The 25,316-nt window shown below is 58.9% G+C and overlaps 1 protein-coding gene across 7 annotated transcripts; it reads left to right on the forward strand.

Annotated features, from left to right (window-relative positions):
- Nucleotides 1-966: 966 nt before the first annotated feature.
- Nucleotides 967-25,070, forward strand: PRODH (proline dehydrogenase 1). Of its 7 annotated transcripts, none has more exons than XM_078342547.1 (14): nt 967-1,171; nt 6,965-7,173; nt 11,724-11,758; nt 12,230-12,379; nt 14,389-14,453; nt 14,634-14,750; nt 15,136-15,215; nt 16,119-16,200; nt 17,744-17,836; nt 17,956-18,102; nt 19,078-19,253; nt 20,584-20,682; nt 24,344-24,432; nt 24,510-25,070. In XM_078342547.1, exons 2-14 carry the CDS (start codon nt 7,016-7,018, stop codon nt 24,695-24,697), a joined length of 1,479 nt encoding a protein of 492 aa, XP_078198673.1. In that variant the 5' UTR covers nt 967-1,171; nt 6,965-7,015; the 3' UTR covers nt 24,698-25,070. The 7 variants fall into 7 exon arrangements, with proteins under 7 accessions (XP_078198673.1, XP_078198670.1, XP_035128933.2 ...); XM_078342544.1 differs by lacking the exon at nt 967-1,171 and adding an exon at nt 1,235-1,428; XM_035273042.2 differs by lacking the exon at nt 967-1,171 and adding an exon at nt 1,509-1,789.
- Nucleotides 25,071-25,316: the final 246 nt, after the last annotated feature.

Consider the following 25,316-nt stretch of genomic DNA (forward strand, 5'->3'; position numbering starts at 1 on the left):
GCGGCAGAGGCCCGGGCTGTAGGGGAGGCGGTGTGGCCAGCGGACTCCAGTGGGGCGGTAGGGAAGGGAAGAACCACGGGGCTGCACCGGTTCCGAGGGGCCTAGTGGTCTGCGCTTGCCGTGGGTGGGCGGTGGGACTGGGAGGACAGGAAGAGAGCTCTGCGCAAGCCCCTAAGACGCCTGAGGCGGGTGGGGTGGGAGGAGAGCACGGCTTCCCACACACCCATTTAGACCAGAGAAGCGGATCCCCTTGGAGGGCTTCATTCCCCGCCGATCCGGCCTCAGCTGTGGGTCCACGCGGCTCAAGGACCAGAGAGGAACCCAGGTGTGCGGCGGCGCTGACTGGCGGGCTCCGGACCCACCTGGCCGGCCTGGGGACCCCGGAAACCCGGTGTAGGGGGAGACCGCAAGCCGGGGCCGGGGTCCCACTCTCAAGGCGGGGGGGGGTCTCCTGAAGGGAACGCAGAGCTTGGGGTGGGCAGCCCCAGGGACCCGGTGTGGCCAAGGCCTGCCAAGGAACCACACCAAGAGCGGGAGCGGCCTGGTGGGCGGGGCCTGTTGCGGACGCACAGAGGTCCGCAGCGCGCGGGGCGGGGCCTCCAGAGGAGAGGGCGCGGAGGAGAGGGCGCTGCAGGGGTCATGAGGCGGGGCCTCCGGAGGAGAGGGCGTGGCTGGGGGCGTGGGGCGGGGCCTCCGGAGGAGAGGGCGTGGCTGGGGGCGCGGGGCGGGGCCTTCGGGGGAGAGGGCGTGGCTGGGGGCGCGGGGCGGGGCCTCCGGAGGAGAGGGCGCGACTGGGGGCGCGGGGCGGGGCCTCCGGAGGAGAGGGCGCGGCTGGGGGCGCGGGGCGGGGCCTCCGGGGGAGAGGGCGTGGCTGGGGGCGCGGGGCGGGGCCTCCGGAGGAGAGGGCGCGGCTGGGGGCGCGGGGCGGGGCCTCCGGAGGAGAGGGCGCGGCTGGGGGCGCGGGGCGGGGCCTCCGGAGGAGAGGGGGCGGCTGGGAGCGCGGGGCCGGTCCTCCCGAGGAGCGGGCGCGGCTGGGAGCTCGGGGCGGGGCCTCAGGAGAAGGGGTGGTGGGTCCTAGGGCGTGCCGGAACCCCTGAGAAAGAAGCGGGGGTCTTCTAGGATATGATCACCCGTGCGGGGCCGGGCCTCGGGCTGGAGCGGAGCATCAGGGGTGGGGTTGGGACCTGGGGCGGGATCTCCAGAGGTGAAAGCGGGGGTCCTAGGCTTGACCGGCGTCTCCTGAGGAAAAGGAACGGCTTGGAGCGTGGGGCGAGAGCCTCAAGTGGGCCGTGGGGCGGGGCGGGGCCTCAGGAGGAGCCGGTGCAGATCCCAGGGAGCGGCGGGGCCTCCGGGATGGGGCGGGGCCCCCGGGGTGGTGTCTCCCGAGGAGTGGGCGCGGCTGGGAGCGTGGGACTCCTGACGAGAGAGGTCGGGTAGGGGCCTCCGGGGCGGGGCGGGGCGGGACCGGACCCACAGCTCGTACTTGAGCGGCCCGGGCGAGCACCGGCGTCCCGCCATGGCGCTGAGGCGCGTCTTGTCTTTGCTACGTCCCGGCATTCCCCGCCTCGCCCGGCTGTCCACGGCGCCGGCCGCCCGCGAGGAGTCCGCTGCGGGCCCGGGGCCGGTGCCAGGACGTGGGTCGGCCGAGGCGGTGCGGCCGCCGGTGCCCGCCGTGGACTTCGGCAACACGCAGGAGGCGTACCGCAGCCGGCGCACCTGGGAGCTGGCGCGCAGCCTGCTGGTGTTGCGTTTGTGCGCCTGGCCCGCGCTGCTGACGCGCCACGAGCAGGTGCGCGGGGTACAGGCGGGGGCGCGGGGCTCCTGCCAGTCCCGGGAGCCCTTACGGAGCTTCCTGGGCTGGAGCGAGGGAAGCCAGGAAGGGAGGTGTTTTCTGCAGTCCCTTTCGGACCTCGCGAATTTTCCTACTTGTCGAAGTCTCGCAACTGAAAACAATGATCGTTTTCATATTTACGATATATATCGCTTGTGGGAACACAGAGTCACTTGGAACTAAAAACGGAGTATCCTTCATGTTGCCACAAGAAAAGTCTGGTGCAGGGCTCCTAGCCCGGGACCCCGGAGTCCCCTCCCCGGGACCTAGCGGCTTCCCAGACGCAGCCACTCTGAGCACATTCTGTTGGGGGAAAATGGGAAGCCGCTCAGACGCCCAGCTTTGAACTCGCCCATGCTAACTTTCAAAAGTGGGGGGGCTTTCCGGGGGCAACAAGCAGAACACTGTTCAGCTGCATCAGTCTCGGGGTATTAGAGATGGACTGTTGTTTCAAGGTGACCCTGGGAAGAGTTTGCAAAGTTTCGTTTGTTGGCGCCGGGTGGGGGGGTTGTGTTGATTTCTCGGGTGAGACTGCGGGGATCATCGGGGGCTGCAGCCCTGACCTCACCAGGAAGCGGGGGGCAATGTGAGATGAGAAGCACCGAGCCACACTTGGCAGCTTAGGTGAGGCCTCGGCAGGTGGGAGGGGAGGGCAGAGGTCCAGGAAATGAGAGTCAGATGCTGTTGGCCCAAATCCCCTGGGGAGCTTCAGGGGCAGCGTAGGATCAGTGGTGGCGGGAGTGCGGAGGGAGGATGGTAGAGGAAGAAGGAGCTGAATCGGGTAGGTGGAGGCCTCTGGGAGGCCCTTGCTGTGCTTGTGCACATAAAAATGCCTTAAGATCAAGCTGTGGCCTTGGAGAGCCCAGGCCAAGCGGACAGGAGGGCGAGAAGGGACATTCCCAGTTAGAGAAACTGGCAGGGGGAGGGACAGCAATGTGGAGGCTTTGGAGTGCCCACATCTAAGTGGCATCCAGAAAGAACAGCCAGTGCTGGTGGTATTGCAATAGGAGGAGGAGGCATTGGGGCAGGAATGCCAGGGGAGGGAGTGGCCAGCCATAGGTCCCTGCTCAGGGGAAGGATGGGCATCCTAGGTAGCAGCTGGTTGGGGCAGGCCAGTCGTACAGAAGCCACACCAACCTTTTGGCAGGGATTGAGACGGGCTTGGAACATGCCAGCATTAAGGCACAGCACTAAGCTTTCTTGTCTAGATCAAGAGCAGTTGCTGCACTGAGAAGCCAGCAGAGTTGGGTGTGGGGTTTGGTGCCCAGTCCTCTGAGGGGAATGCGGGTGCTGTTCCATGACCGTGGGAGGGATATGTTGGCTCCACTGTCCCTTGGGTGCCTTCCCGAGGCAAGTGCCAGGCCTCAGGAATGGTGCTATGGGTACCTGAAGGAGGCAGGGCATCCAGAGATAACTTCCCTAGGGTCCTGCCTGTGCCCTGGGAAGCCCCTCCGTGAGGTGTGTGCTGTTGTCTTGCTAGTGGTCCCATGGGTGTCGGCAACCTCAGCACCGGAAGAAGGCAGAGGCCAGGTCCTGGGCTTGTGAGCTGCTCACTAAAACATGGTCCTTGGGCAGGCCAGAGGGTGATCTTTCCCTCTCCCTGTGGGCTTCAGGGAAATTCCTCCTGCTGAGCCAGCACAGGTCTGTGAGGCCCCGGGGCAGTGGGGCCATCACACCTGCCACAGGACTGTCAGGTTGCAGGAGCTGAGCTTTGAGCCGTTGACTTGGATGGGGACAGCGGTGGGGACAGCGGTGGGTCTCCCCTGCCTGAAAGCACAACTTTTTGAGGGGGGTTTAGGTCCCAAGTTTTCCACAACAACAACACTGAGCTACGCCCTCACAGAAGGGGCAGGACCCATGGTGACAGTGGTTCCCTGAGTGGGGGGAGGGAAGAGAACAGGCTCTACTGAGGAAGGAGACCCCGGCATCTAGGATCACCTCCCCCTTGACCTCCACACTGCATTTCAGTGGAAGAAAAACCTGGCTGACTGTGCCTCCTAAATCACCTTCCCGTAAATAGCAGGCATGATATGGGGGAATCTCTCCGGCAGACACTGTTTTTACTTCAGTAAGATCAAACCCCCACCCCCTCCTCCATCGGAGACCAGAAACCCTTTCACACGTAATTCCTAAAACTGTAAACCCAAGACCCTTTCGTATGTGATTTCTAAAGCTGTAAACCCAAGACCCTGTCACTTGTAATTTCTAAGGCTGTAAACCTAAGATCCTTTCAGGTGTAGTATCTAGAGTGGAAGCCCATATAAAGGCAGAGCTTCTCTCTGTTAGGGGAGCTTGGCCGTTTGGACAAAAGATAAAGCCTTGCTCCTGGGCCGTAATAATAAAACCCCTTCCTTTTTAGTTCCCTGTTGGAGAGGTCTGTTTTCCGAGGCGGCTCTTGCTTCACTGCCAGTGTTGCTCTGCACACATCCGCTTGAGTCTTTGGTAGGGGATACAAATGTGTGTGTTACTGGTGCAAGCTTCTAAATCCTCGAAAGGTCTCCCCACCTGCAGAAGATATGGGGCTGCCCTGGTCTCAGGTCGTGCCATGTGGGGGCATATGACACTAGGATGGCATTAAAGAGGTTGCTTTGTTCTGGAGTCAGCTTTAAAATTGCAAGCCCTAGGCTGGGCATGGTGGCTCATGCCTATAATTCCAGCACTTTAGGAGGTCAAGGCAGGAGGGTCACTTAAGGCCAGGAGTTCATGACCAGCCTGAGCAGCATTGTGAAACCCTGTCTCTACAAAACATTTTTAAGTTATCTGAGGCCAGGTGCTGTGGCTCACACCTGTAATCCCAGCATTTTGGGAGGCTGAGGCAGGTGGATCACCTGAGGTCAGGAGTTCAAGACCAGCCAGACCAACATGGTGAAACCCCATGTCTACTAAAAATACAAAAACTAGCCAGGCATGGGGGTGTGCGCCTGTAATCCTTGCGACTCGGGAGGCTGAGGCAGGAGAAGCGCTTGAACCCGGGAGGTGGAGGTTTCAGTAAGTCGAGATCAATGCATTGCATTTTAGCCTGGGCAACAAGAGCAAAACTCTGCCTCAAAAAAGAAAAAAGAAAAAAAAGCTGGGCATGGTGGTAAAGGCCTGTAGTCTCAACTACTCTGGAGGCTGAGAAAGGAGTTTCACTTGAGCCCAGGAGTGAGACCCTGCTTCTAAAAAAATAAAGAAACTTGCCAGCCCTGCCTGTGTGCTTCTGCAGCCCTGTGCAGGGAGCTTCCAGCCTCAGCCCGGGCCCAGTCCCACTGCACCCCATCTTTGTGAAGAACCATTTCATTTGGAGCTAGCTGTGCAGAGGCTGGCAGTTAGGTAGAGGGAGACTGCATGGCCCTGTGCGGCAATCGTGCCGGCCCCTGCAGCGGACAGCTGCCACCTTCTCTCCTGTTGTGTTTCTGATGGTTCAGAGTGGATGTGGCTGAGCCCAGTGATAGTTTTCAGGTCCCCAGTTCTCCCCTGCCTGCCACTTGGGTGGTCTTTGGTATGTTTCAGACCCGTCCTGTCTTCCCAGCTCTCCCTGGGTGCTGCCTGGCAGGAATTAGGCCAGGCTCAGGCTCAGTGAGAGATGGAGAACATTGCGTCTCAGATGTCGGCATGCTGGTTTTCCAGTTTCTAATCCTCTTTATAAAATAACAAAATGCAGTAAAGTCAGATTCTGCGTGGAGGATGCAGGAAGGCAAGGGTGATTGCCTGGGAAACCCTGGTCCTTGGGGCTGCCCATGGTGTGCCCAGGGGCGACGGTCAGGAGGTGTCTCCATGGGGCACCAATGTTTAGGGTATGGCAGTGGGGGGCCGTGCCTGCCTGTGGGCCTGTGTGTGGGTGCTCAGGGCTGGCTTGGGGGTAACAGTGTTTGATTCGCTAATGCTTTTGCTCAGACTAGAAGTTGTTCCTGAAATTATGGTCTCAAGAGATGCTCCCCACAAAAAAGTAGTTCAAGTATCCATCGGGTTTGAGAAATCCCAGGCTCTTCTTGTGTTGGGGCTGATTAGACATAGGGTGGAGGTGTGCTTCTGAGCATCGCACTCAGCCCTCCTCTCCCAGCAGCCTCTCATTGTCCCTGTCCTTCCTGCCCTGGCTCTCCCATGCTGGAGCTCCCCCAGTTCTCCATGCCATCTCCTCACCTTGGTAAGCCCCTCTCCTGGATCTAGGTTAGTAAATAACCCTGGCCCACCCTGCAGCCACTGCCCCATCCCCTGTCCTGAGTCATAGCAGAGTCCCTCCTTTCCCTTTGGGGTTCCTTTACCACCAGGTTGTGAGATTCTGGTTGGTTTCCTTTGGTTGTTTCCAGTCCATAAAAGGTGCTTAGTGCATGGCAGCTTGGGACATCCGAATGAGCGATGTGGCAAAATGTGATTGGAGGAGACAGCTGAGCAGTTCCTGGGCAGTGTCTTCCTCGGGGGCATGTCTGTCAGAATGGCTGGTCAGCCCCATATGACCCTGAAGAGCCCATGGGTTACAGGGTGGGTGTCATCTCACAGGCCCTGTGGATGGTCACCTAGCTCATTGTCCTTGTTGCCAGGGCATGCCTCCCTCGAGCTGGGCGCAAACCCCAGCCTGAGTTTCACACGTTTGTTATTTAGCATCCATTTGGGGCTGCCCGCGTGTTAGTCACACTGTTTTAGGGACTTTGGATAAGAGAAAACAAAACATTGAAAAATCTGGGCACTCAAGTGCTGGAAAGTCAGGTTAGATTCTCCTCTTCCCCAGCAGAACTGCCAAGGTGCGGATACATAGGATGGTCTCAAAATGCCTGCTGCTGTCCCCAGGGAGGCCGGCCATTCTTTTTATCTGCCAAGTGGTTGTCAGGCACCCACTTTGTGCTGCTGAGTGATCCATGAGTGGGCCCCTGAAGGGTCAGAGTCCAGGTGGGAACAGTGTGCTCAGGCAAGCAGGCAGCACTTCCTGTGGTCTCTCTGCCCTGGATGGGAACTGGAGTGATAGACAGAGTGGAGAAGCCAGCAGCTTCGGGTGGTCTTCACCATGAAGTCAACACTGAAAGCCCAGTCACCAAGAGAACCATATCAAGGCCCCATGGCTGGGGTTACGTGTTGTGGTCGGGGATGAGCAGAGGTGCCCTGCTGGGGAAGGGAAGTTCAGGCAGCCCAGGACAGCGGCTTCCCTTTGCCTTTCAGCTGCTGTATGTTGCCAGGAAACTTCTAGGTGAGAGGCTATTCAACAAGCTGATGAAGATGACCTTCTATGGGCACTTTGTAGCAGGCGAGGACCAGGAGTCCATCCAGCCCTTGATCCGGCACAATAGGGCCTTCGGCGTCGGCACCATCCTGGACTACGGAGTGGAGGAGGACCTGGGCCCCGAGGAGGCTGAGCACAGGGAGATGGAGTAAGGCCTGCTGGGTGTCTGCGGGCGCTCTGATCATGACCCCAGAGCACCCAGTGGGAGCAGCTGAGGCGTGTCCAGCTGCTGGGCTTCAGCCTCAGCTGGGTGGAGGCCAAGGCTAGGAGAGCTTGGTCAGCCCAAATACTGATGACCCTCCTGGGTTCTGCCTGGAGTTCTTGCATTTTTGCTTCATGTGGATGGCAGCTTGGGGCCTTCATGGGAGGCCTGGTGTATGTGAGGCCCGAGGAGGCTGAGCACAGAATGGCCCTTGGCCTTAGCTAGCCCACTGCCTGGCGGGGCAGAGGTACCAGCGCATGAACCAAGCACTTTGCAAAGAATGGTTGGTCTTGCCTGATCTCCCATGAACCAGGCACTGCTCCAAGAAGCAGAGGGCAACATGGTCTTGTTGTTCTGCCCTGATGCCCAGGAGGGTGGGTCAGGGTGGTACCAACCACCCTCTACACGCACTGTCCAGTGAAGAGGCTCTGTATCAGGTTAGTGACCTCTAGGAGGAGACTCCAGGCTGGCCTGCCACACTGCTCCTGGCTTCACTTCCCTTCTCCACTGACACTGGGGCAAGGGCCAGGCCTGGAAGGTTCCACACCTACAGGTCAGGCTGGGGCCCCTCAAGGGTCAGGCAGTGGGACCTGCCTGTGGGTCAGGAATCCCTGCAGAAGAGAGGCTATGGCGGAGCCTCCTCCATCAGGTCAGCAAACGTTTGTGTGAACAGCCAGATAGCACAGGCTCTCAGCCTTGGACCTTCTCTGCCACGATGGCTTCATTCTGGCTTAGGAGGGCCACAGTAATTTCAATTTCATATAATTTTCTTGTGTGAAAAAATATTATTCTTGTTTTGTTTTCTTATCAACGATTTTTTTTAATAGGGTCTTGCTGTGTTGCCCAGGCTGGAGTGCAGTGGTGTGTGGTTCACTGCAGCCTAAGGCTTTTCAGTGATCTTCTCATCTCAGCCTCTTAAGTAGCTGCGACCACAGGCACGCACCACCAGACCTGGATAATGTTTAATTTTTTTTCCTGTAAAGATGGGATCTCCTTATGTCTCCCTATGCATTTGGGTCTCCTGCACCCTGACAGCAGCTGGGCCAGACCCACCTGAGGCTCAGGACAGGCCCTCTGTGGACCTTGTCAGGCCTTGGTGTTTGCTCTGCCCCTCCCCAGGTGGCTGACCTGGGAAGGGGAGGGAAAGGCAGTTGCATGAGGCCTCCAGCCCTGGGAACGGAATGTCCGTGCCTTGCCTCAGCATGCCAGCCGCCAGCTGCCCAGGGAGGATTGGCCAGGAGAGCCCAGCCCCTGCCTTGTGATTGGCTGTTTTGAAGGTGGGGTGCTCCAGTCCCTGGACCCCCCTGTGTTCCTAGCTGGCCCTGTGGGCCTCACAGCTGCCTGGGCCCTTGGCTGCAGCCTTTGCTGAGCTGCCTGTTGAATAACCAATGGCCTCTGTGTCCTCAGGAGTCTGATGGGGACTTGGTTTCACAATGGGGTTTTCCTCTCAGACGCCTCTGGTATGAAAAGACTCCTTTCCCAGGGTGGTCCTGCTGGGCTTCCTCCCTGCCCTGCAGGCTGAGTGTTTGGAAGTCAGCTGGCCTCTACTCTGCCAGGGGACTGCCCTTAGGACCCTGAGTCCCTTGCCCTGCAAAGGCTATACCTCTATTGCTGCTGCTGGCTGCTGTCTGCAGGCGCCCTGCTCCAGCTCTGGGAATTGGGTCCTCACAGGGGTGCATGGTGAGGACACCCACCCAGCTCTGCTGCTCTGTGCCTTCAGAGGGGCCTGAGCCTCGAGGGTAGAGCTGGGCGTGCAAGTGCTGGTCTGATGTCCACACGGCAGCGTGGCCTGCCTGGCCAGGAGTGACCAGTCACGCAGACCCTAGTGCAGGGATCTGCTTAGAGATCTGCCTTCCTAATCTACCTTCCTGTCACAAGGCCCATGGGCTCTGCTCTGGGGAGAGATGCTGAGGTCCTAGCCACAAATTAAGGCCATGTGGGTGGTGCTGGCCTAACCCTGAGAGGCCCAGGGAGGGCGGAGGCGGCTGAGAGCACAGCGAAGTGAGTCCCAGCAGTGCTCCTGAGAAAGAAGGAGGAGGTGGGGGCTGGAGGTGCAGGAGGGTGGTGCCCACGCAGAGAGGGGTGTGACCATGCTTCCCAGAGGCCAGGGCCCACCCAACCCCAGGAGAAGAGTCCCAGGGGCCCCCAAGCAGGCTGAGGGCTTGGGGATGGGGCAGGGCCAAGGCATCTTCCTGATGATTGGGCTGTGAGGGGACACCCGAGCAGGTGGATGGGGACATCGGTCTGGCCGTGTAGGCCCACGGCTGGCTGGAGGCAGGGTCTGGGCCTTGGTTCCCAGGCTAGGGCAGCTTACTTGGGATATGTGTGCAGTGTGTGTCCTTAGCAAGTGGCTGGGGTGAGGGGCTGGGGAGGCAGGGGCTGGGGGAGCTGGGGAGGGGGGTAGGAAGGGGCTTGCTGGGATTCCCTCCAGAGGAGAGTTGCACAAGGGTGGGGCGTGGACCCCCATGCTCTGCTTGTTTCAAACAAGCATCACGTCACCAGGGACAGCCACCCAGAGCTGAGTTCGGTAGAAGCCGAGGGGGTGGTCAGGGTCTTCCTGCTGTCTCTGAAGATGCCTTCTTGCTTGTCCTTCTCTGCCCCATGTCCCCTTCTCGCACTTCCTTCCTCTGTGTCCTGGGTTGTGGCCACATGTTCCAGCATATGCCCTTCCACAGACTGTGCCCTGGGCGTGATGAAAGGTAGGGCTGGGAGAGCATGAGGTGGGTCCCGGCATTAATGAAGCATTGCCATGTGGTCCCCACCTGATTAGGGCCCCACATCCACCAGTTCACCCTTCATCCTCTAACATCCTGTGACTGCCAGTGCCACGTGCCCCCCTCTTCCCTGTGGGGGTGGCCTTAGCATAGACAATGGGTCCCCCTTGAGGATGGCTTTTGACTGCCTGTACCTGAGCCTCGGAGTGAAGGTCCTGGGACTGACCTCATGACTGGTCTTGAGGTGCACAAGCCAGGGGCCAGAAGCTCCCTCTCCCAGGCAGGGGGTCTTGTGCTGCCTGCCTGTTCCCTAGTCACATGGTGACATTCCACCTTCTTCGGTTACTTCTCTGTCAGCACAAGGCAGTCAGAGCATATGTGCCTGCCAGCTTCCATCCTTGGGCTGTAGCTTCAGGGGCCCTGGCAGCATGTGGGGAGGCCCTGGCCCATGTGACGCTGCCCGGGAGTGGGTGGGAGGGAAGGCCTCCTGGTGGGAGCTCCTGGCCCAGGGCTTACTCCTTGAGCAGCTAGGTGGGAAGTGGGCAGCTGAGACCCCTTGACGTGGAGGCCTCTCAGATGGGGTCACTGACCACTGCTCTGCCTTTACCCTTCCCAGGACTTGAGGGGTACCCTGTCCTTTCCTGTGAGTGTGGGCAGAGCTGCCCCCATGGGTCCAAGCACCTCTGGGGAGCCTCAGAGAGGCTGTGGATCCTGCTAGACATGCAGCTCTCTCCACGGCCACTGACTTCATCAAGCTTTGAATACAAAGTCAGATGACCCACAGGCTCCTGGGGCCAGGGAGACCATGGTCACTTTGTCACAGTAGATTTAAGAGCCACTCTTGTTAGCCTGAATGACACAGCACCGAAACCAAGTGCCAGGAAGCAGATTGTGGCCATTAGGAGGAGGAGAAAGAGGGTGTTCGCAGTGGCTCTGGCAGGGGTGCAGGGCTGGTTTGGAGGGGAGCCAGGCACCCTAGAGGTGGGAGGCGCCAGTGGTCATGGGTGTGCTAGCCAGGCAGGGATGGAGAGGCACCTGGAGGAAGGACAGGGGCTTGGCTGAGCAGAGCGTGGCCAGCCTTGTGGGGGCAGCCTGCATCCTGGCCTCACTGGTCTCGAAGTGCTCAAGCCAGGGGCCCAGGTCTTTTGGTATTACTAGGAAGTGATGGGAACCTGGAGTGGGGTGGGGTAAACAAGAGGAGACAGTAAGATCTGCTTTCACGTTAAAGGAATTTTTCTGGTTGTTGCTTGGGAAAGAAGTGCCGGGGGCAAGAATGCTGCAGGAGAGCCAGCCTGGAGGACATGGCGGGACTGCAGGGTTGGCTGTGCGGGCAGGAGCTGGCCCTTGCATCAGTGGTGCCTGGAGACCCTGGTTCTGGGGCGGAGGCCTGAGGAAGGGGCCTCGCTGGGGATTTGGGGACCTCTGTGTGCTTGTGCCTTCCTGCCTCCGTTCTCAGCCCTGGCTGGCTCTGTCTTGGAACCAGGAATGCTCCTGTACTTGGGGCCAGCCCTGGGCTGTTCAGAGAACTCAGGCATATCCTTTGGATTTCTCCACCCACGAGGAGCCCCAGGCGCCTGAGACCTTAGGACACAACAGCCCATAAACTGCTGCCCCTCCCTGGCCCAGGTGTTCCACCCCAGGATAGGGTGGGGGCCTGCCCTTGGAACCTGCCCTCCCCTGGGGTTGTGGTGAGGCCCTCCAGGCAGCCTCAGTGAGAACCTGCCTGTGTCTGGGGCCCTGGTGCTGTGACCCTGACCTTTGCCTTCCCTCTCCTTCCCGCAGGTCCTGCACCTCAGCTGCGGAGAGGGACAGCAGTGGTGAGTGAGAGGCCTCCTTGCATGAACAGACGCCCTCCCCACCCTGCACACTGCCTGGTGGCTCAGGAGGGTCTAAGCTGGGGCACAAGTTGGTACCCGGGTTGCTATGTCCAGAGCACTTGCCCTGTTGCTCTGGGCTCTGACATACTTGCAAGCAACTGAAGAAGGAGACACCGTGCTTCTTTTTCACACTCTCCTGGTGGACCCAGGCCTTTGTTAAGGAGGCTTTGCCGTCCTGGCCTAATGAAGAGGCTTAGCCAGGGGGACACAGCACTCCAGGTGGAAGAGCCTGTTGCAGAAAGGAGGGTGGGCTTGGGGAATGGGAGTTATGGGGTAGCGCAGTGTTGGGGCCAAGCTGTCAAGGCCACTGCCCTCGGGGCCCTCCGGAGGGCAGGAGCTCTGGGATGTTGGCATGTGGGTACTGGGGTGGGTGTTTGAAGCTGTGCCCAGGCTGTGCATTCACCATTCCAGGCACGAATAAGCAGGAGAAGCAATACCAGGCCTACTGGGCCTTCAGGGACCACAGGGATGGCGTCATCAGTGCCCGCACCTACTTCTATGCCAACGAAGCCAAGTGCGACAGTCACATGGAGACATTATTGCGCTGTATTGAGGCCTCAGGTGAGGCCTCCTCTTTGCTAGCTATACCCCTGCCATGCCCTGGCCTGGGTGGACCCCTGGGCTCATGGAGGTGCTGGTGGGTGAACTCCAAGCTGGCGCAGGAGCCAGAGGGACCGGGTTGGGTTCATACTGTTCAGCCCCTTCCTAAGGGGCCCCGCTATCTCCAAGAAGGCACCTCCTGCCCCCGCCCAAGCCCCCTGTTCCCGGACCCTGCCTCATGCGCCCCACCCTTCTCCCGGGCTCAGGGTCAGGACCAGGAGCTGCAGGAAGTTGGTCCATGTCAGCTGTGGAGCCACCTTTAGCCCAGGGTGGAGATTCCGTTCTGGGAGCTGGTGCCATACCTTCTGCCTGTGAATCCCTCCCTGACCCTGACTCTGGGGGCCAAAGGTGGGGGAAGCAGCTGCTTCCAGGGTGAGAGAAGCCAGAGGTCACCAAGGCCCAGTGTCCTTCAGTGTTAGAGATACCCCTGACCCTGCGTAGCCCCATGCTGGCCCCAGCAGCCCTCCGTCAGGGCAGCAGGTCCCAGGCCTGTTGTGTTCTTTTTTTTCCCCAAATGAAATTGGGTCTTGCTCTGTCACCCACGCTGGAGTGCAGTGGTGTGATCATAGCTCACTGCAACCTAGACCTCCTGGGCTCAAGCCATCCTCTTCCCTCAGCCTCTTGAGTGGCTGGGTCTACAGGTGCACACTGCCACACCTGGCTATGTTTTTTTGTTTGTTTTTTTTTTTAATTTTTGTAAGGAGGTTTCACGGCCCGGCATGGTGGTTCATGCCTGTAAATCTCAGCACTTTGGGTGGCCGAAGTGTGTGGACTGCCTGAGCTCAGGAGTTTGAGACCAGCCCGGGCAACATAGTGAAACCCTGTCTCTACTAAAATACACAAAATAAGCTGGGTGTGGTGGTGTGCACCTATAATCCCAGCTACTCCTAGTGCTGAGACAGGAGAATCGCTTGAACCTGGGAGGCGGAGGTTGCAGTGAGCTGAGGTCACACCACTGCACTCCAGCCTGGGCGACAGAGCGAGACTCTGTCTCAAAAAAGAAAAACTAGATGAGGTCTCAGTATGTTGCCCTGGCTGCCTCCTGGAACTCCTGGGCTCAAGTGATCACCCTGCCTTGGCCTCCCACAGTGCTGTGTTCATAGGTGCACACTACCACACCCAGCCAATTTTTGTATTTTTTATAGAGATGGTGTTTTGCTGTGTTTTCCAGGCTGGTCTCAAACTCCTGGGCTCAAGCGAACCTTCCACTTTGGCCTCCCAAAGTGCAGGGATTACAGGCGCATGCCACTGCACCTGGCCTTTCTGGGCAGTGCTCGGAAGCCACCTCCTGACTGGGGCGGAGGTCAGAGTGGCCAGCTGAATGCTGGGCCATCAGGGTGAGGGGTGTCTTCCCCTTGCCCATTTCCTGTTCTGCTGGGGCAGATGGAAGGAGAAGGCCCAGCAGAAGCAGATGCTCCTTTGGGGTGGTGGTAGACACGGTGTGATGGTAAGATCTGTGTTCACTTCACAGGTGAACACAGGTGAAGTGTCAGGGGCAGGAATGCTGCAGGAGGGCCGGCCTGGAGGACAGGGTGGGAATGCAGGGCCGGCTGCCCAGGGGCAAGAGCCTGCAGTTACGTCAGAGCTTCCTGGGAGAACATGGCTCCGGGGCGGAGGCCTGAGCAAGGGGTCCCCTCTGGGATGTCTCTGTCTTAGCTATGCTTGGTGTTTCTGGGTCCTGTGACCCACATGTGAGCAGCCTGTGGTGCTGGTGTCACGGGAGGGAAACTGAGGCAGGAACCCCGTGGGGGCTGCTTGGCAGAGGACAGGCAGCTCCTGTGCCCACTGCGGAGCCTCCTCCTATCTCCACAGGGCCTCCAGAGCACCAGATGTGAGGCCTTCACAGGCGGAGTGGGGTGGGGCCAGGAGCCTGCTGCAGGCTGGCCAGGCCCCAGCCTTCCCTATCCCACCCTGCGCTGCCCCTGTGCACCTCTCAGGGCCCTCAAGGCTTTTCCTGTGGCTTCTGACAGGTGCAGCCAGCGACGACGGCTTCTTAGCCATTAAGCTAACGCTACTGGGGAGACCCCAGTTTCTGGTAAGGGCTGTAACCTTTCACCTGTAGAGTCTGGTGCTGGGTGAATCCTCAGGGCAGCTGTGGGCATCCACTAAAAGCACAGGTGCCTGTGCCCTAGAGGCCTGAGCCGGCCACAGGGGCTGTGTGGGGGACTGGGGCAGGCAGGGGGTGTGCAGATGGCATTCAGGCCTGCATTTGCAGCTGCAGTTCTCAGACGTGCTGACCAAGTGGAGATGTTTCTTTCACCAAATGGCTGCGGAGCAAGGGCAGGCGGGCCTGGCTGCCATGGACACCAAGCTGGAGGTGGCAGTGCTGCAGGTGGGACAGCCCCCCACCTTGTCCTTTCCTGGGGCTTGTGAGGGCATGAGCACTGAGGGATGGCGGACAGTGGTCTGAGGTGGTTCTGGGAACTCATCTAGGGCATGGGGCTCACTCTGCAGCTCCGGGGGTTGGCCTGGGGAGGAAGAGGAGGTCTGAGGGACTCTGAACAGAGAGAGGAGATGTCGGCAGGAGGGCTGGGGAGCCAGCCTGGCAGTGAGCGGGCGTGCATCTGCATCAGGGCGGGAATAGACCTGTCCAGGCAGTGGAAAGAAACCAGAAATGGATCCTGTTCTCACTAACAATGAATAAAGCCAAACATGGCACCAGGGGAAGGATAAAATGTGAGTGAATGGGACTGATCCAGGCCTTCTCACTTCTCAAGGAAAGCGTCGCAAAGATGGGCATCGCATCCAGGGCTGAGATTGAGGACTGGTTCACGGCAGAGACCCTGGGAGTGTCTGGGTGAGAGCAGCCCCCAGGCTGAGAGGATGTGACCGTCAGCCATGGTTCCAGCAGAGCCCCAGCGGCGTCTTCCAGTCCTGGCTGCCCTGCCTGAGAGGGGAGGCCTTGGGGATGAAAGTGCTGAAGGAACTGCTTTTCACACAGCAGGAGTTGACAGCCTTAGGAGTCCCAGAGGCTGGAGCTGGGCTGGGCAGGGTAGACATAGGGCCAGCAGAGACCCCAGAGAGGGCTCCTTCTAGAATTATCTGGGTCTAGAGCACAGGTGTCACTCTCAGCCCTCCCTGGAGCTCACGCTGACAGGGGAAGGGTCAGAGCCCCACATCCCATCCTGTGAGCCAGGGGCTGGGACTGAGGTCACCAGGACCTCCAGTTGAAGTGGGGAGGTGACAGGGTGGGGCAGTAGTGAGCCATCCCCTCACACACTGCCAGCCTTGCCCACTGTGTCCGCCCTGGTTCCCTGGAGCTATGTCCACCTCCAGCCTGGCTGTCTCTGCTCAGCCTCTTCACAAGCTCAAAACAGCCCGAGGGTACTCAGTGTTTTCATAGCTGCCTAGATGCAGGACTGTTTGTGTTTTGGTTTTACATTTTTTAAATGAATGTATTTTTCATAGACACCAGGTCTCACCATGTTGCCCAGGCTGGTTTCAAACTCCTGGGCTCAAGGGATCTGCCCACCATAGCCTCCCAAAGTGCTGGGATTACAAGTTTGAGCCACTGCACGTCACTGGTTTGAAATTTTTTAAACAGATAACAATATTTACATTTTCTCTGTCTTTAAAAATGCACACCGAGGTTGGGTTTTGTGGTGGTTGGTGAACGGACTGGTTTGGGCCTGGATCCTCCACTGGACCCTAGCACCCACAGGTGGGGTCACCCACTCTGCTGATGTGCCTCCTCCCGCAGCACCGTGGACCTGCTGGACTGGAGCAGCCTCATCGACAGCAGGACCAAGCTCTGCAAGCACCTGGTGGTCCCTAACACACAGGTGATGCCTCCGCTCCTCCATGAGGCCCAGCTCAGCAGGGCACCGAGTGTCTCTTGTTGCCCACCCTGGGACATAACATGACCAAGATCACTGCATACTATGGCCCCACAGAGTCCCTATGGCCCAGGGGGAAGAAGACAAACCCACTAATGTCCACAGAAGGCTTGGTGGGACAGAGACCCATGTGCAGCCTAAGGTACCACAAGGAGAGTGTGTCTGGGGGCCTTCCCCAAGTCATCTGTCCTTGTGCATCAGGTCACCCCAAACTTCAGAGGCCTGAGATGGCAAGAGTCACTCTGCTTCTCCCTCATGGTTCTGGGGTTGACAGGACTCGGCTGGGCGGTCCTCCCCTGGGGTCTCCTGGGTAGCAGTACTCACAGAGTGATGGGCCTGGGTCCTGGTGGAGGTGCCCATTTACATGTGTGGACATTGGTGCTGGCTATGGCTTGGGCTTTCTCAACATGGCAGCTGGGTTCTAAGGGCCAGTGTCCCCTGAGACATGAGAGCCAGGCAGAAGCTGGGTTCCCTTTTCCTGCCTCGCCTCAGGAGTCACATGGTGTTTTTCTGCCAAGTTCTTCTAACTGTTTGTTAGCAGCATGTCACCAGGCCAACCTGTATGCTGGGGGGAGAGGAATGAGACTTCTCTGCCTGTGGGAGGGGGCCCAGGAACTGGCAGACTGCTTGAAAGAACAGCCTAATCGGGGATTGGAAGAAAGAACAGAATCACCTTCAGAAGACACTCTGCAGAGGCAGCTTTCCATGACACATCTAGCCCCGGTCCACTATGGGCCCAGCCTCAAACTTAGAGCTCCCGACCCAGAGCCTGGGGGTGCAGCGTGTACAGTGTGGCGTGCACCAAGGCCGCCAGCTGTCAGAGACGTTAGCATGGTGTAGCAAGGGATTGAGAGGTACTGTTTGTGCCCAGTGAGACTAGGCTGCTGGGGCCAGCAAAGGGGTGAGCGGTAGGCCGGGTGCTGCAGGGACCCTGAGGGATGGGTCCCCAGGGCCTCTGAGCACCAGCTCCTTGAAGGCCTCATCCTGGAACATGTCCTGGTCTCCGGCCGTGTGTCAGTGAGTGCTGCACAGCCATCCTGTCTGCCTATAGCCAGGGGTTCTTCCTCCTGGGCCCTCTCCCTGCTCTGGGTGGAGCCCTTCTGTTTGATGATTGGGTGGTCCATGTTCACTTCCTCAGTGTCACATGGGAGCTGCAGGGGTCCTTCCACAATGGTGGGGCCTCAGTGGGAACTGGGGAGGCTGTTAGAGTACACGCTTTGGGGTGCAGGCCTGGACTGAGCCTGGGGCCCACTGGCATGGGCATCGAGCTCCGTCATGGTGCCGCCAGGCCCTGTGTAGGGCAGTGCACTGGCTAGTTTGGGGTTTCCAGGACACCGTCACTGTGTCCCCCTGGCCCTCCCTCCCAGCCCTTTGCGGCAGGAGGTGAGAGAGTTCCCATGGGCCGGGAACAGTGAGAGAGTTTTAGCCTGGGCCTCGGGGTGGCACTTTCCAGCCCTTGCTGTGGCCTGACTGCATGCTGTGCTCCTAGACAGGACAGCTGGAGCCCCTGCTGTCCCGGTTTACTGAGGAGGAGGAGCTGCAGATGACGAGGATGCTGCAGCGGATGGATGTCCTGGCCAAGGTGAGCTGCCCTACTTAGGGAGAGGGCTGGGGCCCTGGGGACCTGGGACTCATGCAGAGGAGGGCACCTGCCTCACTTGAGCAACAGCTGCTCCCCCTCCCCTCCCCTGCACCTCTCAGAAAGCGACAGAGGTGGGTGTGCGGCTGATGGTGGACGCCGAGCAGACCTACTTCCAGCCGGCCATCAGCCGCCTGACGCTAGAGATGCAGCGCAGGTTCAACGTGGAGAGGCCGCTCATCTTCAGCACGCACCAGTGCTACCTCAAGGTCGGCTCCCGCCCAGCCCCTGCCTGCCTACTGGCTTGGAGGCCGGCCACAGGAGGGGCTCCTCTCAGCTGAGCTCCGTGGTATTTGCCTGGTTCCATGCTGAGCACCTGCCAGGGAGGTGCTCCTCAGGATGGAGGAGAGAGTGGGCCGTGCCCCCGAGGGGCAGTTGGGGTCTTCTGCAGAATAGCTCACTCAGGGTGGACCCCAGGGGCCAGGAAAGAGGCCCTTGGGTGGTGGCCACAGCCAGGCCTGCAGAGGACGTTGAGGCCGGGGTGACTGCCTCGGAGGAAGAAGAAAGGTCTCTGCCAATGCCTGCTGCCTGCAGCCCCTCCTCTTCTCAGAACCAGCCAAGAGTGTTTAATGAGCAGGAGGAAGACAGTAATCTTTATGAGGATCCACTAGATGTGCACGACACCCCCAACTTGGAAGGCTTCACGTGACCGTTTCCTCAAGCTCGTTTTGAGTTGAGCACCCCTCTAAGGACCTGATGAAAGCTTTGGGCCAATGCCGGAAGGACTCACCCAGGATGTTGCATGTATTCAGGGAGCCCAGGGGTGCTTCAAGGCAGGACCCCCAGCCCAGCCTGCTTAGGGACGCTAGTAGGTCCAGAGCTCTCAGGGTGAGCCAGGTGCCCAGAGGACACAAGGTGCCATGGGGAGGGGTCCAGGTAGGAACCTGCAGTACACACCCCTCCCACAGTCGGCCTGGGAGTCTAGAGCACATGATGGCTGCTGCTGCCTGGGCTGCCCCCACAGGAGGCTGCAGATGTCCCCACTGCCATTTCCCCTTGGGGACAGAAGTTGGGGGCCCATCCTCAACCACACCTGCTCCAGGCGCCCTGAGCAGCACCTCCCCAGGCAGCTGCTGCCCAGCTCTGGTGACTGTACCTGGGGGCACATGGGCCCAGGAAGGCCCCATCCTGCTGTCACTTGGGCTTGCCCAGGCTCCCTGTGACTTTTGGCCCTGGCCCCACAGGATGCCTATGACAATGTGACCCTGGATGTGGAGCTGGCTCGCCGTGAGGGCTGGTGTTTTGGGTCCAAGCTGGTGCGGGGTGCATACATGGCCCAGGAGCGAGCCCGTGCGGCAGAGATTGGCTATCAGGACCCCATCAACCCCACGTACGAGGCCACCAACGCCATGTACCACAGGTGCGCAGCTCTCCCGCACCTCCATCTTCCCAGGGCAGGGTGCCAAGAAACCGGGACTGAGGGAGGGGCTTGGAGAGGCTGCTGGGGCTGGCAGTGTCCCACCCTGCTGGAGCCAGAAGCCCCCAGCAGGAGTGGCAGCCGCATGTGTCCTGAGGTCAGAACTGATATTTCCTCTGCTTTTGTGTTATGTATTGCTTTTTCAAAAACATTAAGGTTATTCTTTTATAAATATAAAAATGCCAATTGAACAAAGCAAAATCGGCCAGGGTTCCGAGCCGGCTCCTGCAGACACTTAGATCCAGAGATGTGCAGGAGCGCCCGGCCTCCCCCGCCCCGCAGGCTCAGCCTGTTTGCTCTTCAGTTCCCGCAGTGGGACCATCCATCAGCTGCTCTGCAGCTCTTTTTACTCTAGTTCTCTTGGTGATCTTTTCATGTAGCACAGGCCGACCGACCATGGGCTTTTCCTTAGAGGTGAGTGTGCATATTGCACATGCAGAGACGCCAAGTGTCTCCTGGTCGGCATGTTGTCCACAGTGCACACGTCTGCAGCACTGATGTTTGCACTGTACAGTGTGTCCTCTGCCCAATGCGTTTTTCATTTCACATTCCCTCTGGGTTCCTTTGTGTGGGCTTGCAGAGCGCCGCTGTTAACAGCCAGCATGGGGTGCCCAGGGCTGTGTGTCCAGTGTCTTTGATCTTACTGGTTTTCAGTCTGGTGGTTGTCATGGGGACTCACTGGACATACTGTCACCCTCTGTAGTACACGGGCTGTCAGGGGTTCTGTGTCGGAGGATGCAGCTGTCCTAGGTTCCTGGAAATGGGATTGCAGGGTCAGGGAGAACGTGTGCATGGTCAAGCCTGCTGAGCGTCCTCTCTGCAGGAGGGCTGTACTGCTCGAGCATCCTGGTGCCCTGGGATGCCCACCCCCACTGTGGCCTAAGGACCTGCTTCCCTTTCATTTCCTTGCAGGGCCAGGGGTGCACTGTAGGACCCCTCCCCAGAAGGAAAGCTGTCTCTGTCTTGAGACTCATGGGCACGTTTGGGCTGGTCCAGAGTCAAGGGCACACTAGATGCAGGGATGCTGTACCCCACCTCGTTCTGAGCAAACTGCCCGACATTGTTCACCTGTTCTTGGTTGCTGGTCTTTTTCATGAGGTGCTGGGAGCGGCAGACACTGCTCCCATTTCTCCTGATGCTATGGGCACCCTTGGAAAGAGCCGGCTCACTGGATGGTCCTGGGCCTGGCCTTGGCCTCCTCCCTGTGCAGCTGGTAACGAGAGGCACAGGCGATCACAGGCCTGGAACTGGGCTCATGTGGCACTCTCCACAGGTGCCTGGACCACGTGTTGAAGGAGCTGAAGCACAATGCCAAGGCCAAGGTGATGGTGGCCACCCACAACGAGGACTCAGTGCGCTTCACACTGCGCAGGTAGGTGTGCCCCGCCTCACACTGTCACCCCACCCTGAGCTAGGTGTGCCCTGCCCTGCACTGTCGCCCCACCCCGAGGTGTTGGCTCCTCTAGTTGGGGAGAATTGGCAGCAGTGCAGAGCTCAGGGCGGGCAGAGCTACCTACTGGGTGCAGCTGGGCATTTGTGGGGTAGGTTGGTGGAGGGCAGCTTCAGTGTCCCACAGGCCCAGGCCTGCTGCTGTTCTGGACATTGTACCGTGAGAGCGCAAAGGCTCTTTGCAGTTACTTGGTTTTTAAAAGTAACATATTATTATTAGTTTTTGAGACAGAATGTTGCTGTCACAGGCTGGAGTGCAGTGGCATGGTCTCGGCTCACTGCAATCTCCACTTCCCAAGTTCAAGAATTCTTCATGCCTCAGCCTCCCAAGTAGCTGGGATTACAGGTGTGTGCCATCACACCTGGCCAATTTTTTGTATTTTTAGCAGAGACAGGGTTTTACCATGTTGGCCAGGCTGGTCTCAAACTCCTGGCCTCAAGTGATCCTCCCTTCTTGGCCTCCCAAAGTGCTGGAATTACATGTGTGAGCCACTGTACCCAGCCTTTGAGAAACGGACTTATTGAACTTCCAAATTAAAAAATGAAATTTCCGCATGGCTCCGGAAAGGTACAGATACAGTGTTGGAATCCAGGCCCTCAGGAGGCCTCCAGAGCGCTGCCTCATTTATAAGCAGTTCCCTTCACATTTTTTTTCTTTTCTTTTTGAGACAGAGTGTTGCTCTGTCACCAGACTGGAGTGCAGTGGCGAGATCGTGGCTCACTGCAACCTCCGCCTCCCAGGTTCAAGTGATCTCCTGCCTCAGCCTCCCTAGTAGCTGGGATTACAGGTGCCTGCCACCACACCTAGCTACTTTCTGTATTTTTTGTAGAGATGGGGTTTCACCATGTTGGCCAGGCTGGTCTCAAACTCCTGGCCTCAAGTGATCCACCCACCTCGGCCTCTCAAAGTGCTAGGATTACAGGTGTGAGCCACTGTGCCTGGCCGTTCCCTTAACGTTTTAGTACATCTGAAATGTAATGGTTTGTTTTCTCTTTAAATGTTCGTCCCATGGAGCACAACTTGGGTAGAATCCTAACAAGTCAAATACAGAAGTTAGGTGAAGTCCTAACTTTTTGGATAGTCCAGTACCGTCACTCTGGTCTTGCCTCTTGTCTAAGCCCAAGCTATGCGCTCAATGGGGTCCTAGGTCCCCCTCCCTTCCCAGATTTTGTCTTTCCAGGGATGGGACCCCCCAGAACCCTTGGGGGCCTGGGCAGCAGCCTCACTGGCTCTTGCCTTCCTAGGAGCTGAGCAGGAGCTCCACTCCACAGCAGGGCAGGGTGCCCTAGATCCAGGACTTGAGGCATAAGGGGGCTCCCCAAGAAGCCACAGGGCCAGGGCTGTAGCCAACAGGACACATCCTGGCGCTGCTCGGGGATCTGACTCATGGCTCGGAAATCATTCAGTGATGTCCACACTCCGCCTCTGTTCATGATGCTTCTTTGTCATGGCCTGAAATGGCAGCACACCCCCTTTTGTGCCCCGATCCTCCATTAATTGTGATAGATGTGTCAGTGATGGGACAGACTCACTTTGTCCACACGCACAGGCCTGGTGGCCAGCAGTGCCCGGCACTCGGGAGCTGGTGGTGCGTCCTCTTGGCTTACCGTCAGGACTCCCGGCCTCTGGTTGGACTCTCAGTGCTGGTGGACTCACAGTCTGACTAGCCATATCACCATCCAACTCTAAAAGGACAGCCTGCCCTCAGCAGGGCTTCCTCTCTCTCCAGCTTCAGCTTCCTCCCCCTGACTCCACCCGGGACCTGTCTGTCCTTACTATTTTGCTGTGGCAGTGGCTCCCCCACTGGACACCAATACCAAGCCTGAGACCAGGCTTCAGCTCTGTGCCCCTGCTGTGGATGGCTGGGTAGCTGGGTCTAGAACCGACCTCCCCTGGGGAAGTGGTTCTAGACTACAGTGGCTGTTGTGTCCTATGCCGGGCCCAGACCATCATACCACCCACCCTCAAACAACCCCAGTCGGCTTTGGCCAAGGAACAAACCAGCCCCAAACTTAGAGGCTGGAACAGCGGCATGTTCCGTGGGCCAGAGGCAGGCTGGATCAGCTGGTGCTTCTGCCACTGGCTGTACCCGTGTCCCTCCTGCACCTGTGACCAGCTGGGGCCGGTGAGGCCTAATGACTTCATTCACGGCCAGGGCAGTAAAGGAGACTGCGTCCTGAGTCCAGTGCCCCACAGGTCAGTCCAGGCTTGACCATGTGGTGGGCTCAGGCTTCCAGAAGGCCTGGATAGGGCAAGCCTCTGCTTGTGTCACTTCTGCTACCTCCCTGTTGGCCAAAGTGCCTCATGAGGCCAAGGCCAGATGCCAGGTGGAGTGAGCTGCTGTCCTGCACTGGGAGGAGCGCAGTTACATGGCAGAGGCCGTGCACACCAGCAGGGGAGGGGGCAGCCAGCAGTGGCAGCCTGGCTCTAGGGTTCATGTCCTGGGGTTGAGGAAGGCACAAGCTGGAGATCAGGGAAATGTGGCACAGATGGGTGCCTGCTTTAGCTGGGTGGTCCCAACACTGGGACCCAGCCCAGGGAGGGAGGGAAAGGGCCTATGGCTGATGGATACTCTGGGAGCTTGAGCTGGCGTGGGTTGGGGGAGGGCGTGGGAAGCACAGCACAGGCCCCAACCGTCACCTGGGTGATGTGTGAGGAGCAGGCGGAACTCATCCCAGCGTGGGGGCCCCGGTGCTGGGCAGACCAGCTAAGTTGGGATACCTGGATATAGGAAGCTGGAGATGAAACTTGAGAACTGTCACTGCACGAATATTTCAAACCCTGAGAATTTTTGTAAAACCCTGTAAGGAGTGGTGTCAGGACAGAGTTGAGGGCCCCCACCCCATCTGAGCAGTGTCCCATCTGTAATTTAAGATTTTTTAGTAGCTATGTTAAAAGGGAAAGTGAATTTCAGTAATACATTTTAATTAACCCAAAATATATAAAATATTACTTCAAATTGTATTCCAGTTGCTTTTAGGAAAGCGATGTGGCGTTTTGCATTATTTTACTACAAAGTCTCCTAAATCCTGAGTGTCTGACACTTGCAACGCATCTCGATTCAAAGCAGCCACCTTCCAAGGACTCTGGGGCTTGTGGCAGTGTGGGACAGAGCAGCTGTGGGGATGGGGCAGAGGAGTTTGAGGGCAGGGCCGGAGCCCAGTCACCCTGCAGAACCCCGGAAGGACTTGAGGCAGGGATGGTGGGAGAGCCGAGGAGCTTCCCTGCCCTGTGGGGCAGGCTGCTGGGTGGGTCAGGGCCTCAGGAAGGGCTGCACTTCCAAGAAGGGAGGTGGAGAGGTGGGGGTGGGGATGGCAGGAAGGGGGCCTTGCTGGCTAAGGGCCGAGCCTCCCCAGGGAGAAGAGTAGGGCAACCCAGCAGAGTCCTGCTGGGAAGAGGCCGCACTGGGGCAGGGCCGGGCAGAGCCCATAGCCCAGCCCCACCTCACAGGGGATAAAGTCTGGAGTATAGATGGGGGACTTGGGGTGACAGGACAGACTCAGAGCTGGGACGGGGCCCTGTACCCCTGCACTGGGGGCAGTGTCCTGGAACTGGCCTTCAGCTCCTGGCTTCACCTGCACAGGATGGAGGAGCTGTGCCTGCATCCCGCTGGCCACCAGGTGTATTTTGGCCAGCTGCTAGGCATGTGTGACCAGATCAGTTTCCCGCTGGGTGAGTGGGGCCCTCCCTGGTGTGGTGGGGTTGGGGTGCTGGGCCTGGTCCTCATGGTGCATCTCTCCCCCATGCAGGCCAGGCCGGCTACCCCGTGTACAAGTACGTGCCCTACGGCCCAGTGATGGACGTGCTGCCCTACCTGTCCCGCCGCGCCCTGGAGAACAGCAGCCTCATGAAGGGCGCCCGTCGGGAGCGGCAGCTGCTGTGGCTGGAGCTCTTGCGGCGGCTCCGAACTGGCAGCTTCTTCCATCGCCCTGCCTAGCACTCGAGAACCCACCCTTGGCCTCCAGGCACCCTCGCCCCTCCAGGCCATCACCACAGCTGTAGCCAACCCCATCCTCACACAGATTCACCTTTTTTCACCCCACCCTTCAGAGCTGCTGGATGTGGGCCAGGTGCCTCCCAGCCCCGCCCAGGGTGTGGGCCGAATCTGATACCTGCCTCAGAAAGCTGCTGGGAACTGTGGGGAATCCTCGGATGTGTGGGCCCAAGCCCCTACCTCTGTGACCCGCATGTCCTTGGACGTAGAGGATTGTCTGCCTTCTGCCAGGGGCAGCCCACAGAGCTTGAGCCCCCTCGGGGAGCAGTGGCCGGGCTGGGGAGGCCTGTCTGGTCAATAAAGCACTGTTCCTACAGCTGAGAGCCCTTGCTCCCACACAGGGTCAGCTCTGGACAGCAAGAGGGAGGGGCTCAGACAGGGTCCCAGAAGTCTCAGCCCAGACTCTGGCCTCCAGTGTCATCTGTTCCTGGAGGCTAGGCCCTGTGCAGACCTGGCCACCCCCAACCCTGACTCCACAACTCAGGACCCAGCAGGGCCCCTGGGCTCAGGGCAGCATGGAGGGGACTCATGCAGATGCAGAGGCCAAGCTCCCCAGGTGGGC

This window comes from Callithrix jacchus, chromosome 1, assembly GCF_049354715.1.
Source record: "Callithrix jacchus isolate 240 chromosome 1, calJac240_pri, whole genome shotgun sequence".
Taxonomy (NCBI): Eukaryota; Metazoa; Chordata; class Mammalia; order Primates; family Cebidae; genus Callithrix; species Callithrix jacchus.